Raw genomic sequence first — 15,830 nt, 5'->3', positions numbered from 1 at the left:
TTTTCGCGATTTCTTTTTAAATTTTGGTAAAGATTGTACAGCATACATCATTAATGCGTTAAAAATAATGAAACGAAACAAGAATTGGGTGCTTGATATTTAATATAATTCTGCCTGAATACTTCACTCTTCTTGGCAGAATTAATACAGTTCATATAGACTGGTTGTTTTCCCGGCACAGACCCGGCATGGTCCATAGCGTCTGACCACAGCAGCAGACCTGACCCTGGCTTTCAAACCTTGTGTTACTCGTGTGTGGTTCCTCACATTTACAGAGTTGTTTGTATATAGTGTGTAAATTAGTTGACTTGTAAATAGACACTGAAACAGAAGGGCTGAGCTGATTTATTATTTTCTTGTACTGTTTCCTCCTGTTTAGGGAGTTAGGTGTAGCACGTGTCTTTTGTTTGGTTTTTGTTTCACACCTCCTTTCCTGACTTAGCTTGTTTTTGTTTGTTATTTTGTCCTTTGTTCACCCCAGGCTTCAGTTTTCAGTGTAGACACAAATAAACCACCGTTCACTTCAAAGGTTGGCTTCTGGGTATGGTTCACTTCCTTTCTACCCCTTATGTTATGTTCCTGTACCCCTAGACTGGGGCGTAACATATGGGATCATTTTCCTGTTGGATCACAAAATTGTGTCCAAGTTTCAACCATCTAGTGGTTGATCTGAGGTAAAGTTAAAGAATTTGGAGCTAGTCCTCCTTCATTGTTCTACTTTATGAAATGTGTTGGGGTGTCGAACTCCAGGCCTCGAGGGCCGGTGTCCTGCAGGTTTTAGATATCACCGTGGGTCAACACACCTGAATGAAATGATTAGTTCATTACCAGGCTTCTGGAGAACTTCATGACATGTTGAGGAGGTCATTTAGCCATTTAAATCAGCTGTGTTGGATCAAGGACACGTCTAAAACCTGCAGGACACCAGCCCTCGAGGCCTGGAGTTCGACACCTGTATGTTAGTCAGTCTATGACTGCTGTCAAACAAATCCTTTTATACTAGCAAACAAAAAATACCGGTTGCAGTTAATTATGTCCACTGGGAAGAAGTTAAAACGGCTTCGGCAAGTTACTGTAGAACCTGCAGCATTATTTTTTAAAAGATTTAAGTGATTTTATGTATTTTTCACTCTGTGTGGATTAAACGAAATCTAAAATCAATTCAAACTTCTGCAACATCTGTCCTGTACAAACAGTCAGATTTACCAAAGTTGGAATCGCCAAATTACCACGACATTCACACAAGGACTGCGGATTTTTCTTATTTTTTAAACACAATCACATTTTATCAGCTTATATCCTTATACATGCTGTCTTTGTACTATTCCACTCTCTTCATTTACATTTACATTTCTCAAATTCTTTAGAATTGTGGAATAATTTGGAATTTAAACCACCCAGTGGGGGTGCCATAGGAATACTTGTCTGCATTTCTTTAACATATCTGTAAATGGGTTAGTATGGAATAAAAGGTGTGATGCTATCAAGATGCATGGCTGCATGTGTGAAAGTGACCATTGTACAGTCAAACAAATCTTCAACACCTTCAACAAACACTTTCAACCAGGAGTGTGAGACACTCAACACAGAAACTGCAGCCACCAAAATGACAGACATGAGCAGCATCATGAATAATTCAGGGGCATCATCTGAAGACCTGCTGTTTAGATGTCGGACCTTGGTTATAAAATGTTAATCTAACGAATAAAACAGAAAATTCTCCCATCCAGAATTTTATCATCAACTTAATTTAAGAAAAATAAAACAAGTGAGGCTTACCAATTCAACACCATGGAGACTATACTCGGTAAAACTGCTCATTTTTATATTTGTATAGGTATATATTGGTTAAAAAAACCTCTAATTATAATTATGTTTCACTGCACATCCAGGAGAAAAGCATTTATTGAACTTGCTTCTAAAAAGCAGCAAAGCTGTCATTTAAAAGTGAATTTATCTGTGAACCACCATGTTTAGACTTCAGCAGGGATCTCACAGCAGCAACGTTATGATGCCCGTACAACATGAATGGGAATGAGCAGTATTTAGCACATAGGAGAGCACAACAGTGTTAATAATGCATTGCCCTTTCTAGGCATGGTAGGTGCAACGCTCAGCCTCTGCCGTTGACGCAGTAAAGTGGGCCAGATCCTTCTGCCAACTGGGACGGGGTGGTGAAACAACGCGGCGGAAGCAGTGAACTGTAGTCTTTCTCGCACTTTTACACTTCCCCTCTCTTTCTCCCCTTACTATCGCTCCATCTTTCACCTCCTCTGCATCTAGCCTCACTCTATCTCCTTTCCCAGATCCCCTGTGTCAGTGAGCTACGTGGCGACACATCAGAGCTCCTCTAGTGCCTGCTGAATTATGGAAAGGGATAGGAGGCAACGGCATTAATGAAACATGCTGCTAGGAGCCACATTTCGCAGTGGTGAGGGGAGACGTGTTGTTGCGGCTTAAATTATTCACCCTCAAAATATCACAGCAACCATCACGCCAAGACTGGTGGCGAGAAGCCACCTGCCACCTCTGAGATGCCGCTCTTCCCTCGTCGTCTGCCCGGCCACATCGGCGGTGACAACAGAACGCTGCAAAAACGCTGCATGCTGCCCAAAGAGGAGGACGTCGTCTGCTACGACATCATCTAATTTTCATAAGAATAAATGTCAACTTAAGTGTTTTGAAGCATTATTCAGTTATCTTTCATTTCATTATAAAATGAGTTATGGTCGTAATCTCCACTTCGATGCGGTGGATCCGCTCAAAACTCGAACCTTTACTTCATCAAATGCCTTCCAAGGTGATTATAAAATAAAGTCCAGATAATAAGAAGTATCCACCTGCACCAATCACAGCCTGCCAGGCCTTTACTATCATCTCGTTCTCTTTATTGAATAAATCTGAAGATTTTTCTCCTCACAACTCCTGAGGTGTCTACTAGAGATGGCACGATACCACTTTTTTATGTCCGATACCGATATCATAAATTTGGATATCTGCCGATACCGATATGAATCCGATATAGTGTTTTTTAATCAACAAAACTGTTTTTTAAAATATCTTGCTGCATTTTGTATAAGTTCATACTCAAGTTTAAAACAACAACTACACTAAAGCTATTCTGTTATACCTGTATGCAAAAAAAACATTTCATAGTTCAGCAATACTGATCAATCTAATAAACTTAAACCTACACCATCCTCCCTATTCTGGTATTTTAAAGAGTACTTAGCGTAAATATTAAGCAACCTAACTAATAGGGTTCCAACTCCCAGCAACAACAAAAATAAATAAATAAAAAATAAGGAACCACCCCTCACGCTCCACCTCATGATGCTTAATCGACGTAATCAACCTTAATTTGATGCAGTGTGAAAAAAAATGCACAGAAATCAATTATTTTTCAAGAAATATTAAATAGATTCAACATCTTTCTTCAACAAAATTGCAGACTGCACAGATGGTACCTTCCCAAAGGAAAAAGTACTATAGCTTACTAGGGTCTATATATTAGACTTAATAGTCACTATATACAGTAATTGACTTCTATTCATTTTACATCAAATTAAAACTTTGGGTGTCAGATAATTATTTATTAAAAGCTCGACATTTTAAATGAGAATAAGAAAGAAAAGTATGTCTTTGTGCCCCCTTTTCCCTGTTCATGCCCTATCGGCCCCCCTGGCTAAACTTTGCTAGATCCGCCCCTGCACAGTTACCAGCCGTCAGCTACGTAGAAAAAGATCCTGGAGTAGAAAGTAATATTAAATAAATTCTAACAACAGCTTATCAAGCTTAAACGTGCTGCTGTTGTTCAGCCGCTGGTTTCCTCTTTCTGGTGCAAAGTGGACCAAAAACAAACAAGAGACACGGACTCGCGACAGAAAAGCCGATCAGCTGATCATTTAAGCAGTTTCATGATTGAAGTAGCAGCAGGAGAGGCAGTCGCTCGTTAAGCTTAACGCAGGAATGCTTTACAAACATTCAGAGATGGACTTACACACTTGCTTTACTTCTCTCGGGGATAACTTTGTCGGAGATGAAATGCCAGGTTGCTAGCGAAGCTCCACATGCTATCCAGACCACCGACAGGTCCGGCATGCCACAGCCGCTCTATCACGTGATGCATACTGCTCCGACGTGCTAACGTTCTGAGGCGAGTTACGGCGTGTTGCAAGTTTTGTGAGGTGCTTTCGTGATATTTAATGGATCGGATTACATTTTTTATTTTTCTCCGATATCCGATCCAGTAATTTAGGTCAGTATCGGACCGATACCGATACGTAATATCGGATCGGTCCATCTCTAGTGTCTACCACAGTTTGGCCTAGTTTCATAGACCCATAAGAACTCTATAGGATTAAAACCAATGAATGCATTGGCAGATTATCATCTGAAAGTTCCAATCAAACAGCATCTTCAGGTCGTGTCATTGGACTACAAAAATGTACAAAAAGCATTTTCTCCATCCAACAGCTTTACATTTGTTCCGAACTCTCGAAGATCTCATTTAAAACCAAAGTGAACAAGAGTTCAGTGAAACATTGTTACAATGTTTGTGTCTCTGAGCCCAGCTTTTCTACTTTGTTCATATTTAAAGATGCGTTTAAATATGAACAAAGACATAAATGTTTAAAAACATATTTTAATTTCAAAATGTTGCTTTCTTTTTAAAAGGCATCACCACACAGATCACATGTTGTATTCAGACAGAAAGGAATAGCTACATTTTTACTGCACTGCTGGAATCACAATATAAGAGACGCTGTTAGAGTTTTCCTAATCATAAAAAGCTGTTGGGGGTTTTACACACACATACTCACAGTGCATAAAGAAAGACGAGGCTGTGCAACATTTTTGCCATCTGGTAAGCAAAAATGTACTTCATGCTTGAGTAAATTAAACGTCTTAACCAAACCAAGCAAAACCAAAGATCTTATATGAAGGAAGGTCAAGGAAGGAATTTCGGGGGCACCAAAATTATTAGTTTATTTTATATGTAGGAAAAACCGTGACAGTGTGGAAGTAAAATGACATAACGCTGTGTGCATATACACATTAGATGTGTTAGAGACTCCCATCTTCGGTTTTGGAGTTAAACTGTTGGTTTGACAAAACAAGCAATTGGAAAATTCCATCTTGAGACTCGGAAAACTGTGACGGTCGTGCTCATTATCCAAAATGCAAAGCAGCACTGCCCTATATTTGTTTTTACATGATCTGCATATGTATACTTTATTCCATTTCATTTATTTCAGTCGCGGTGACACGAACAAATCTTTGCTACAGTAGATTAGGCAACAAAGAGATGACTCGCGCACCATTTAATATGTGCTTTTTAACTCTGAAAATATGAGCCTTCCCGAAAAGAAGCCCCAGCTTAGTCAGACAGCCGTAACGCTGAAGTTTCCACTGTAAAAACTCAAATAAAACATCTCGGCTCTAAAACAGCCAGGAGGGATATGCTACACTGACCCACGCTCCCTAAAACAGACAGCGGCAGCCCCACACGTGGAGCTGTGATTGGTGCTGCTGAGGACAGTGGTGTTGCTGGGTGTTTGCTCTGTAGTCCGCTTTGACTTTGATTTGACACAAACTCGGCAGAGCCAAGGCGCCGGCGCTGGGTGCGTCTTCGCGCAGACAGGGAGGCGACATCACCTAATGGCCCTTATCTCAGTCTCCTTTAAAAGCATCTTTTATTCCCCACCATCTTTTCACCTCAGCAAAGCTCTGCTTTTTTCTTTTAATAAACCATCAGTCTCCCACGGAGCATCGGTCTCTTCCCTTGGCGGCTGAGACCAGACGGCAAAGCCTGCTGTGGTTTTAATGGGCATTAACTGGGGGACAGTTGAAGCCTAAGTGTTAAAAAACCCACAGCGTCTAAGGGAAACTGTGATTATGGGCTTACATGTTTCTTTATAAAACTAATGCTAATGTCCGCTATAATTCCAAGTCATTTTTTTCTAGTAAAACACTTAAAACTGCACCAATGCAACCTGTGTACTGTTGACTCGTATGTGTTTATGTGTGTGAATGTGAGGGCAGCAGCGTCTCGAGGGACACTTCTTTGGCACACTCGCCTCACTGCTCTCTCCGTCTATCGCAGAAGCAGCTTTGCACGAGGGGTTGATAGGCATCACCTAGACACACTGAACAGGGATGTCTGAAGATGACCTTTCTGTTGACTATGCGCACATAAAACGTGCACATCGCAGGCCAGACGGGACTCAGCGGCACCAACGAGGCCTCCGCGGACTCCAATTAATACCCCAGCCCTTCATATCCCCTCATCTCCTCATCTTTAAGAGCTGACTGCAGATTAAATATTTATGCATCAGCACAGAGAGAGAGATAGAAGACTCCTACACGGCTATCAATAATAAAAAAACATCCCACAGCTCATAGTCGCTGCTCGGTTGGCATCAGAGGCTGACAAAAAGGAAGGTAAAATGAGAAAACAACAAGGCTCAGAGTCTTAGCTTTCCCTTACAGTTTGCAAGCTGGTGTCATCGGCTCTTTAAGAGTGCAACTGGATAGCGAGCCAACAAGGACTGCAGAGAAATCAAATCAGCGATCACTGCGTGGGACATGCTGAAATTTAAGTCCAACATGGACCGCGCACACGTGCCAAAGGCAAAAGACAGAAATCCCAAAGGCAAAGCACAGCTGTGAAAGTCCTCTGTTTGACTCATCCCAGCAAAACAAGACATCAGTGACGGCTGGCTTTCACGACAGTGCGCCTTTCCATTTCAAACAGGAAGTGAGTGGAGAAGATAACAGCACGAGTGGTGGCCCACAGATGAGTGGGACACTGGCTGAATAAGTAAGATTTAGGTTATAAAAGATAAAGCTGATGATGTATTCATCAAAATGATTGCGTGCGATTTGAGGCAAGCAAAAAGTTAACATAACGCGGTTTCTTTTTCTCTTTGCAGGTTGCACGCTAAAAAGCACAACATGCATCGTATCATTGCTCCAAATGTGTCTGACGTGACTGACAGTCAAGGATTTAAACATTTTCCTGCTGCGTGGACGAGCCTGCATGCTGACTCTGTGCTCACACAGAGACAACCATACAAGGATATCCGGTCTCAGTGACAAACAATATACAGAACCAAGAACAGAAAATATCTCTTTGGCTTTAACCTTTAACACACAGGGATTGTGCACATGTTGTGCTGCATATTCACTTCTGACCTTTTAGCCATATGTAACATGAACATGTACCACTGGAACGCTACATATGACTGAAAATAAGAAAAAAGCTCCACCTTGAGTGGTTCAGAGTGCCAAAAGATCAAATTGTTGGATGGTTGGACTTTATTCGAAAATAAATATTTCAGGTTACTTAAAAACATTTAGAGTGACTTTTATAGGGTTTCCTGCAGTTACATGTAACACTTTGGACAAGCACCCACGATGTCGTACGAAATCCACTCGGCTCTCTGTAAGCTAATGTGACAACTGAGCTACGGTGGACATGAATGATTCACAGCCAAAAATGAATGACAAACGTAGGGGGGACAAAGCCTCTATGAGCGCGCTCTCAGAAGCAGCATCATTAACTGAAAGAGAACACACTTCTGTGAGGATGACGCCATTTTTCCTTACAAGCTCCTCCATTGATCAGTGGAGATCTGTTGTAACATGCGATACGGCAGCATCTTCACAGTGGGAGTGGAAGGAATGCCGTCCCTTAAAGAGGTACTTTGTCTGTCACATGTTCTTATACATGCCAAAGCATTGCATGTTACCTAAATCTATGGTCTCTAGCGCCTCCCAGTGTTAAGCTACAGCACTACGACTCATTTTCAGTGTGAATTTAACATCATGCAGAGGATGCCTCCACACAAAACAGATCGTTTGCTTGTAATTGAAAGTAAAAAGACAACAACAGTTTTATTTTCATTTATACTGCATTTGTTTGTGTTTTTAGGGGACTATTCCTTTGAGCTTAATAAATAATGTTTAATAGTAAGAAGAAATAAAAATGCCTACATTAAGTCATTTCTAGAATCTATTCTATTATGCACAGGAGCCAGAAGCACGACTGCAGATTATAATCGAGTCGAGTCCTGAAGCACCAACAAAAAATGCTAACTGGTTACTTTTACACACTAAGCTGTCTACACATTGGTAAATAGGCTGTTTCTCTCACAAATAAAAACAGCTTTATATTGTAAGGTTACAATCCTACAATAATTCAAAGAGAACCCCAACAATCGGATGCTTCCTATGAGCAAGCACTTGGCGACAGTGGGAAGGAAAAACTCCCTTTTGCATCATGGGAGTCCCCCAGCAGCCTATTGCAGCATAGTGAGGATTCAGGGTCACCTGATCCATCCCTAACTATATGCTTTAGCAAAAAGGAAAGTTTTAAATATAATCTTAAAAGGTGGGGGCTGGTTCTGCACAAGAGGGGTGTGGAAGCTGAAGGCTCCGCCTCCCATTCTACTTTTAAATACAGTGGAACCCCGGGCTTACGAAGACCCCATTTAGTTACGAAGGCACTTAACGGCAATATTTCTGCCCCTGGTACGGCAAAATGCCCACGTAAGGTAAAGCCATACCTCCCGGCTAACGTCTTTGAGCGTGTTATTCACCTTTTTCTTACTTGCAGATTGGACTACTGCAATTCATTGTATTATGGTCTAGATCAGGCCACCATCCATCGTCTTCAGATGGTTCAAAATGCAGCTGCTCGCCTGCTAACTGGTACCAAACGGAGAGAGCATATAACCCCAGTTTTAGCTTCTTTACACTGGCTTCCTGTCTCCTACAGGATCCAATTTAAACTTCTACTTTTTGTTTTTAAGTCACTTAATGCCCGAGCCCCTCCTTACCTGTCTGAGCTCCTCTCTGCCTATGCTAGCTCAAAACTAATGCTGTCCATCCCACGGACTAACCTCAAATCCCGTGGTGATAGATCCTTTTCTGTGGCAGGTCCCAGACTTTGGAATAGTCTCCCCTTAAATATTAGATCTGCACAAACACTTGAGCAATTTAAATCTTTACTAAAGACACATTTCTATGCCCTGGCTTTTAACACACTATGACCCAAGCATTCTGGTCTTATTTGAATTAGTTTAGTTATTGTTTTAATTCTTTTACTGTCCTATTATTGTTTTTTTACTGTTATTATTGTATTACATTGTTGCTTTTTAATACCATTTTTATATTGTTAAGCACTTTGTGGAGCATCGGCTGTTTGAAATCTGCTATATAAATAAATTTGACCTTAACGAAATAGATAAAATAGAAAATGTCAAAAAATTAAATAAAATTCCATAATGTTATGTACATGTACACATACGTATGCTTTCTTCAACTCCGCCACCTCTTCCTCCACCAAGAACTTCGTCTTCAGCCAGCATTGCATAACTCAAAAGGCGATGGAAAAAGGTGCTTCTACTTACGAAAATTTTAACTTACGAAAGACCCTCTGGAACGAATTAATTTCGTAAGTCGTTGTTCCACTGTACTCTAGGAACCACGAGTAAACCTGCAGCGTGAGAGCGGAGTGCTCTGTTGGGGTGATACGGTTTTAAGATGTCTTTAAGCTGGAGCCTGATTATTCAAGACTGTGTATGTGCAGAGAAAGACTTTCTGGATTTAACAGGGAGCCAGTGAAGAGAGTAAAAGGAATTACTAGTAACTAATAAAACTACTAACCAGATAATCGACCCCTGTGGGAGTTTACAATTATTTTAATTATTAAAATATTAAGTTCATAAACTATTTTATGAAAAAAATTGTGAAGGCATTGTAAAGAAGCGTTACAAATGTACAAACGCTAAAAGGTGATATTTACTAACTGCATGTTTGGGAGGAGAAGGTTTAAACGGCACATTTACCTTGTAGGAAGGCAAAAAGCAGAGCACACCCTTGGCCATGACCTGGCAGACGTGGAGCAGCAGGCCACCCACTTCATCCTGGAAGGCATACGTCTCTGCGTTCTGAAAGGTGGCACAGAGCTTCCTGCCTTGAGGTCCTGTGCCAACAGTGCCCACCCAAACCTGCAGAGATCAGACATATTTCTTATCAGAGACACAAACGTGACGCACTGTTCCACTCTCATGTGTGCTGCTTGATTAGTCTGCTAAGTTATCAAAGGTCAGCTTGTCAGCATTCCCTGTAATCGTATTAAGAAGATCCACAATAAATCAACTGTGCTCCAATTTGTTAGGTTACGCTGACATCTGCTGGACAAAAGTGGAACAGCGGAAGTGGAGAAAAGACATGTAAAGTCTTGTTTAGTCGTAGCATGCTATCATTAAATTAGAGCTGAGGTCAGAAAGCCTTGTGGAGCCTCTCACTACATATTTTTTCATAATGAGGTTTATGGGTAAACCCACTCACCTGAGACTTATTGATCACATGGTTGGCCTCCAGCTGGATGGAGAATTTCACACCAAGTTCAGAGGAAAAGGAGTCCATGGGTGACAGGGTTCCAGAGGTCAACACAATGCTGTGCACAGACCCACTCAGGTCAGAAAAAGCCTTGGAGGTTCAAACACAGAGAGAGATCATGTATGCACGGCCAAAACACCTGATGTGATGGACAAACTGCTAATCCTTCTTTCATTAAAGTTACGGCTTTTTCCTGTGTGTAGCCTCAGTAATCAGTTATCAATCTAAGTCAGCCAAGTCGACCGTCTCACCACAGCAGGGTTAAGGCACCAGAAGCTCAGCGTCAGGACTTCAGCCTTGACCCGGACAGTCTGGCGTCTATTACGTGGCCGAACTATAAAGCCCTGGGCGTCGGGGACATCGGGGGGAGCCTGGTTTGTCCAAGCATAGCTCTTCTGCAGAGCAACACGATAGTCGTCAGCAAATCTACAAACACACACAGAACAAGCGATTAAACCGTTAAACCAGAACAAGAAGGATTCATCTATGGCAGCGGCATCACTTAGCTCACATCCAGAGCGTGTGTCTGACCTGCAGCTGTCTCTGAAGAGGAAGTCGAGCACCATGAAGAGGTTTTTGAGCACAGTTGCAGTAGGTGGGCTGATGGTTGGAATCTGCACCACGTCTTCTCTCCCATTAACGACTCCAACACGCTCCTCCTTCTCCAAGACTGCTGCCAGGTTTTGCTGTCACACAGAAAACGCAAGAACGGAACAGTGTTGTCCACACGACAGCCTGGCAATGTTAGCGTCGCCATGATTACAGGATGTTCTATGTTAGAATGAATGAACCGTTTGGTGCTGCCCATTCTGGTCGATATGCTGTGCGTACCTTCAGAATGTTGAAGGTGTCTGCAGTGATGCCCAAAGTGTGAAAGATGCCCACTATATCCTTCCCACTCCAGACTTTACCAGCAGTCTCATAGCCGCGCTCAGACATCAGGCTTTGGCTCTCCTGGATCCAGCTGGAGTGACAATCAAAAGACATCCTGAGTGCGCGTGCTCGCTCGCATTAGGATGCGCAGAGAGACAAATGCAGTCACTGACTTGATCAGACTGTAGCAGAAGCCCCTGAGCAGCTCGTGTTTGGAACGTCGGATGTTGTTGTTGACCATGCTGTCCAGCTCGTCTCTGGACATCAGCAGACTCTTGTAGTCCAGTGTGTAGCTGGCGCTCTCCCTCGCACAGTCCTCAATGTTGTGGGCCTCATCCAGTACCAATATCTGGCCTTCCAGGTCAATCTCCATCTGGTGGAGATGGAAAGTAAGACAGAATCAGTGGCCTGCGATCTGGTTTGTTGGTGAGAGAAATTTACTCAAATCTATTTGTACAGTTTGAAATGTACACATTCAAAGTGGTTCACAGGCAAATATCAGGGAAAACGGAACATGGCGATCAGATATAGTAACAGTAGAAACTACAACAATGGTGTCATAGCTCTTTAATGTGGATTCATTAACATGCTGTAAAATTAAGTTGACTTTTGCCTCGTTTCCGTGGTTTTACATACGGAGTTTGCAACGCCACCACAGCCTGTAAAGCTTTTAAATGAAGGGGACAGGTTTCACCATCTTACGTCTACAAATCTGAGTTTGGACGTGGTCATACTGATGAAGTTACTTGAACAAATATTTTTGCTGACAGTCCAGAGCTGCTCCTCCCGCTCTTCCAAACTCTACTCACGCTTTCTCTGATCATTGGGTCCAGCAGGTAGTTATACGGACAGAAGATGATCCAGGCGCTCTGCATGAGCTCACGGGCAGCAAAGTAGGAGCACGAGCGAAGCCGTTTGCCCAGAGTCACCAGCTCCTCAATGTCCCAGGCTGCCCGCAACCCATGGACATGTTGTAGAGTGTTCTGGTCCCGCATCCTCTGCACACCGTGGTAGTAGCGGCAGGACCTTCCCTGCAACGCATGCACAGTGTTACAACAAGGTGTAACATCTCCTATATGTTACCAATTCAAAGGTTCATTTCTAAAACTGGGACTGTAAGATTTCGTAAAACATTGAAAAAACAGTCTTGATTTTTCTGAAACTCAAAGTTTGAAGCTTTTCTATTGAAATTCATCGTCCGAGCCACAGCCCCTGGCAACGTACTGGGATCACTGGCTTTGTTTCCAACATGTGACACAAAACTGTAAAAACTAGTAAAAAATAAATAAAAATCTGATTTGAACTTGATTCTAATGCTTTTACTTTTTCACAGCTACTCCACATGGTTACAATATCTAACATTTGTTGCATTTCTGTGTTGCTGTTCAGTCTCAAGTTTCCACTCTGTCCAGAGGTGACATACAGAACTTCAGAGGCTGCCTCTGATCAGGTGTTGCAGCAGCTTAAATGTCCTCACTCATACAGTGAATGTAAGCGGCGTGTAAAGAAGCGCCATCTCATGTACCAGCCCTCAGTTACTCTGTCAGCGAAGCTTTCGACGTCCCACCCTGTCCTTGGTGAATTTGCAAAGGTAACCTCTGACACAATAATAAAATAATCTCTGGATGAAACGGCGCGGTGCTACGCTCGACACTCTGCTGACACTGAGGCCTGTCTGCTGAAGGCGAGTTGGAGGATTAATGACCTCTCGAGCAGTCGGAGGGCGTTATGACTAACGATGGCATTAGCTGAACCATGAATCTCTGAGCGTGTGCAACATGGTAACCAGAGCCGACCCTGAGGTGATGAAGACACATTGTATGATTGACACACAGTAAGGGGTTAAGGCTGGGACAGTCATTTCATATGGGAAGCAAACACCTGCAACGACACTGTGATTGACTCCTTACAGCAGGCGCCTAAACTCTGCCCAGTTTAGGAGACTACAAGCGTCTCATGCCTCTAAAAAGCATTTTCCTCAGTGGCTCTGACAGAGTGTTAAAGTGTGTTCTTGCTGCTCCTCTGGGTCGATACTGATGGCAATTACAAACAGGCATGGGCAGTGAGCTGCTAGCTTGTTGGAGCAACGAGTGAATCTGCCTAACACATGTTGCAGGACAGATTCACTGCGAGAGTCTGCGTGTGTGTGTGTCAGTGTTCATCCTCACATCCTTGGCCTCCAGCAGATCCTTGCAGCGTTCATTGCGGTTTGCGTGAGGCACCACGTCTGGGTTGACACAGGTGTGGTCTCTGCTGGATAAGATGGTCATAGGCACGCCGCAGTAAAGGGTGCGCTTCAGCTCATGGGTGATCTGAGTTATCTGTTTATGTGTGCGAGTGCCAAAGAAGATCTTTGGAATCTTTCTTCTGCCATCTTTCTCTTTATCCTTCACGCCATCCTCGGTTGAAGCGCACGGGCACTGCGAGCAGGGTTCAGGAGCCTAGTGGGAGAAAATCATATAAATACTAATACTTGGCACTTTTGTTTAACAGCATGAACCAGATGTTGCTTCAGGAACTGAAAAACATGCCAATGCCAACTGTTGCTTTATGATAAATATCACTGGTCCACAGCAGAAATCAAAGGCCACTAGTATCGCAGTCTTAAATCTCATTTTCTTGCCTTAATTCTGGATTTTCTGGAATAAATAAGACACATTTTCTTCTCCATCACTGCTTGCTTTGGCCTAATATTATGTATGTGAACATTTTCAATGAATTATGAGGAATATCACAACCACCTCGACACCGTTTTGCTCCTTTGATAAACACACAGGCAAGCATAAAGAATTTGCATCCATACACAAGGTGTCCCGTCACTTTTCACCAGGTGACCTTCTCTCTCTCTGAAAGATGATAGGTCACCATTGTGGTGGCTGAAAAAAATCTAATTGGCTGTCCGGCGGCGCGGTGGATCCTTTTTTCCTCCGGGTCACAGGTGAAGTGCAGCCGGCATGGCTTATGAAACTGATCCTCTTTATGTGTTCGGCCGGTTTTTGTTCTGTTTTAAGTCATCTGATCTTTGATCACTCGCACATATAATGTAAAACCATTGGCTTCTCCAGCCAGGAGAGTACAAATCATTATCAGTGTTATCAGCCTTTAATATTAATCTAGTCTCTCGGAGAATAAAGTTAAATGTATCCCAGCGAACTGATGAAAAGCTGATTTACAAAAACATTTATATATTCACTTAAATTCATTTATTTCTACCAGACTTTTTTCTTTAATAACATTTTGTAGTAGAAACATTTTCTGTGCTACATTTATTTTGAAACACCCCAGCTGAACACGCAGGTTATGGAGATTATTAACATTATATTTTATTTATGTAGCAAAAGTTCAAAAGAAGCAGCATCTCTTATTATAATTATGGGAGAGCCATTAGGTATTCATGTGTCATCTACACGGCTCTCCACCATCATCCACCCTGAAACCATCAAACACATCTTTGTTCACTTCAGCAACATCAGAGGTGTTTCTGCTGGTCTTTCAAACGTCTTATAGAGGATATGCAAAGTCTAAATTATATAAATTCATTAGTGCTAAAATGCTGAATGGTCTCATGCTCTGATCACCTGATCTGATTTGCAGCAGACGTCACAGTTGCTTAATATATATAAAATGCTACGATCTAGAAATCTAGCTCATTTCCATCTCCGTGGTCATTTCCTGGGCCCTACTAGAGTAGCTTTGCATTTTTTTTCCAGCATCATAATAAACCCTATTTATCTTATACTAAGCCTGGGTGCTCCTTCCATTCACCCTTAGTCTTTTAAACTTGTCTTCTTTTTTGCTGTAGTTCACAAACAAGGTTAGAACAGCAGCGTGCAGGGCAGTCTGAAGCTTTTCTCAAACATGCTGTGTTTGATGTGAGCAGCCACTATTCTAATAATACACATAGTACATGAGAAAAAACAAAGAGAAGCAGAGCCTGCAGTCCAGGGGAAGAGTATTTTATCCCTTCAATTCAGAATTAACAGAGGATGAAAAGCTCCGCGTTCACTGATTTCACACTGTGTTAATGAAGAAAGCTGTTTAAGGGCAGCAGAGATCTTTACTGACATGACAGCCTTTAAATTGTTAACCAGCTAACAGTATAAGACCAAAAGGTCATCGCTGATACAGACACCTTATCCACTACATGATATCATACTTTCCGTTAGCACAAAATAAATGAGGGCTAACGTGTTTAAGTCAGAGTTCTGTGCAAATTATATGAAGGATCCACGTAAGAATGACTGGTATGTGATGTCATGCGTTGCAGCTTATCACGAGGATGAGGAGGTAGCACTTCTGACGACAGACGAGCGGCTCCAGTTACCCGGTGGCTCAGATTTTCCTAACGTGTTTGCCCATCAAATATTACAATGTGTGTTGGAGTGCAGGCCAAAGAAAGCCCTGAGAGAGCCGCCTCTCAGAGTTAAGAGGGATAACGAGCCCTGAGCCCATGTGAAAAATAAACAGAGGTGCTGCGGGGCCCCAACACCAGTTCGAGTTACCTTTCTCTGCTGAAACAGTTACGCTCCACAGTCTGGGCCCCGGGC

The 15,830-nt window shown here is 42.4% G+C and overlaps 1 protein-coding gene across 2 annotated transcripts in view; it reads right to left on the bottom strand.

Annotated features, from left to right (window-relative positions):
• Positions 1 to 15,830, bottom strand: part of brip1 (BRCA1 interacting helicase 1) — a 44,511-nt gene that overhangs the window by 18,245 nt on the left and 10,436 nt on the right. For both annotated transcript variants that reach the window (XM_085379385.1, XM_085379383.1), the window contains exons 7-14: positions 13,452 to 13,724; positions 12,093 to 12,314; positions 11,457 to 11,656; positions 11,242 to 11,374; positions 10,942 to 11,096; positions 10,662 to 10,836; positions 10,360 to 10,500; positions 9,855 to 10,016 (exon numbers count right to left, since the gene is read on the bottom strand). In XM_085379385.1, coding sequence (XP_085235511.1) covers positions 9,855 to 10,016; positions 10,360 to 10,500; positions 10,662 to 10,836; positions 10,942 to 11,096; positions 11,242 to 11,374; positions 11,457 to 11,656; positions 12,093 to 12,314; positions 13,452 to 13,724 — 1,461 coding nt within the window. The remainder of the gene's footprint in view (positions 1 to 9,854; positions 10,017 to 10,359; positions 10,501 to 10,661; positions 10,837 to 10,941; positions 11,097 to 11,241; positions 11,375 to 11,456; positions 11,657 to 12,092; positions 12,315 to 13,451; positions 13,725 to 15,830) is intronic.

This window comes from Rhamphochromis longiceps, linkage group LG14 (assembly GCF_057381845.1).
Source record: "Rhamphochromis longiceps isolate RC_006_pf linkage group LG14, R_longiceps_female_GT1.1, whole genome shotgun sequence".
Lineage (NCBI taxonomy): Eukaryota > Metazoa > Chordata > Actinopteri > Cichliformes > Cichlidae > Rhamphochromis > Rhamphochromis longiceps.
The sequence above is the reverse complement of the archived record's forward strand: the minus strand, read 5'-3'. Positions and strand labels throughout refer to the sequence as shown.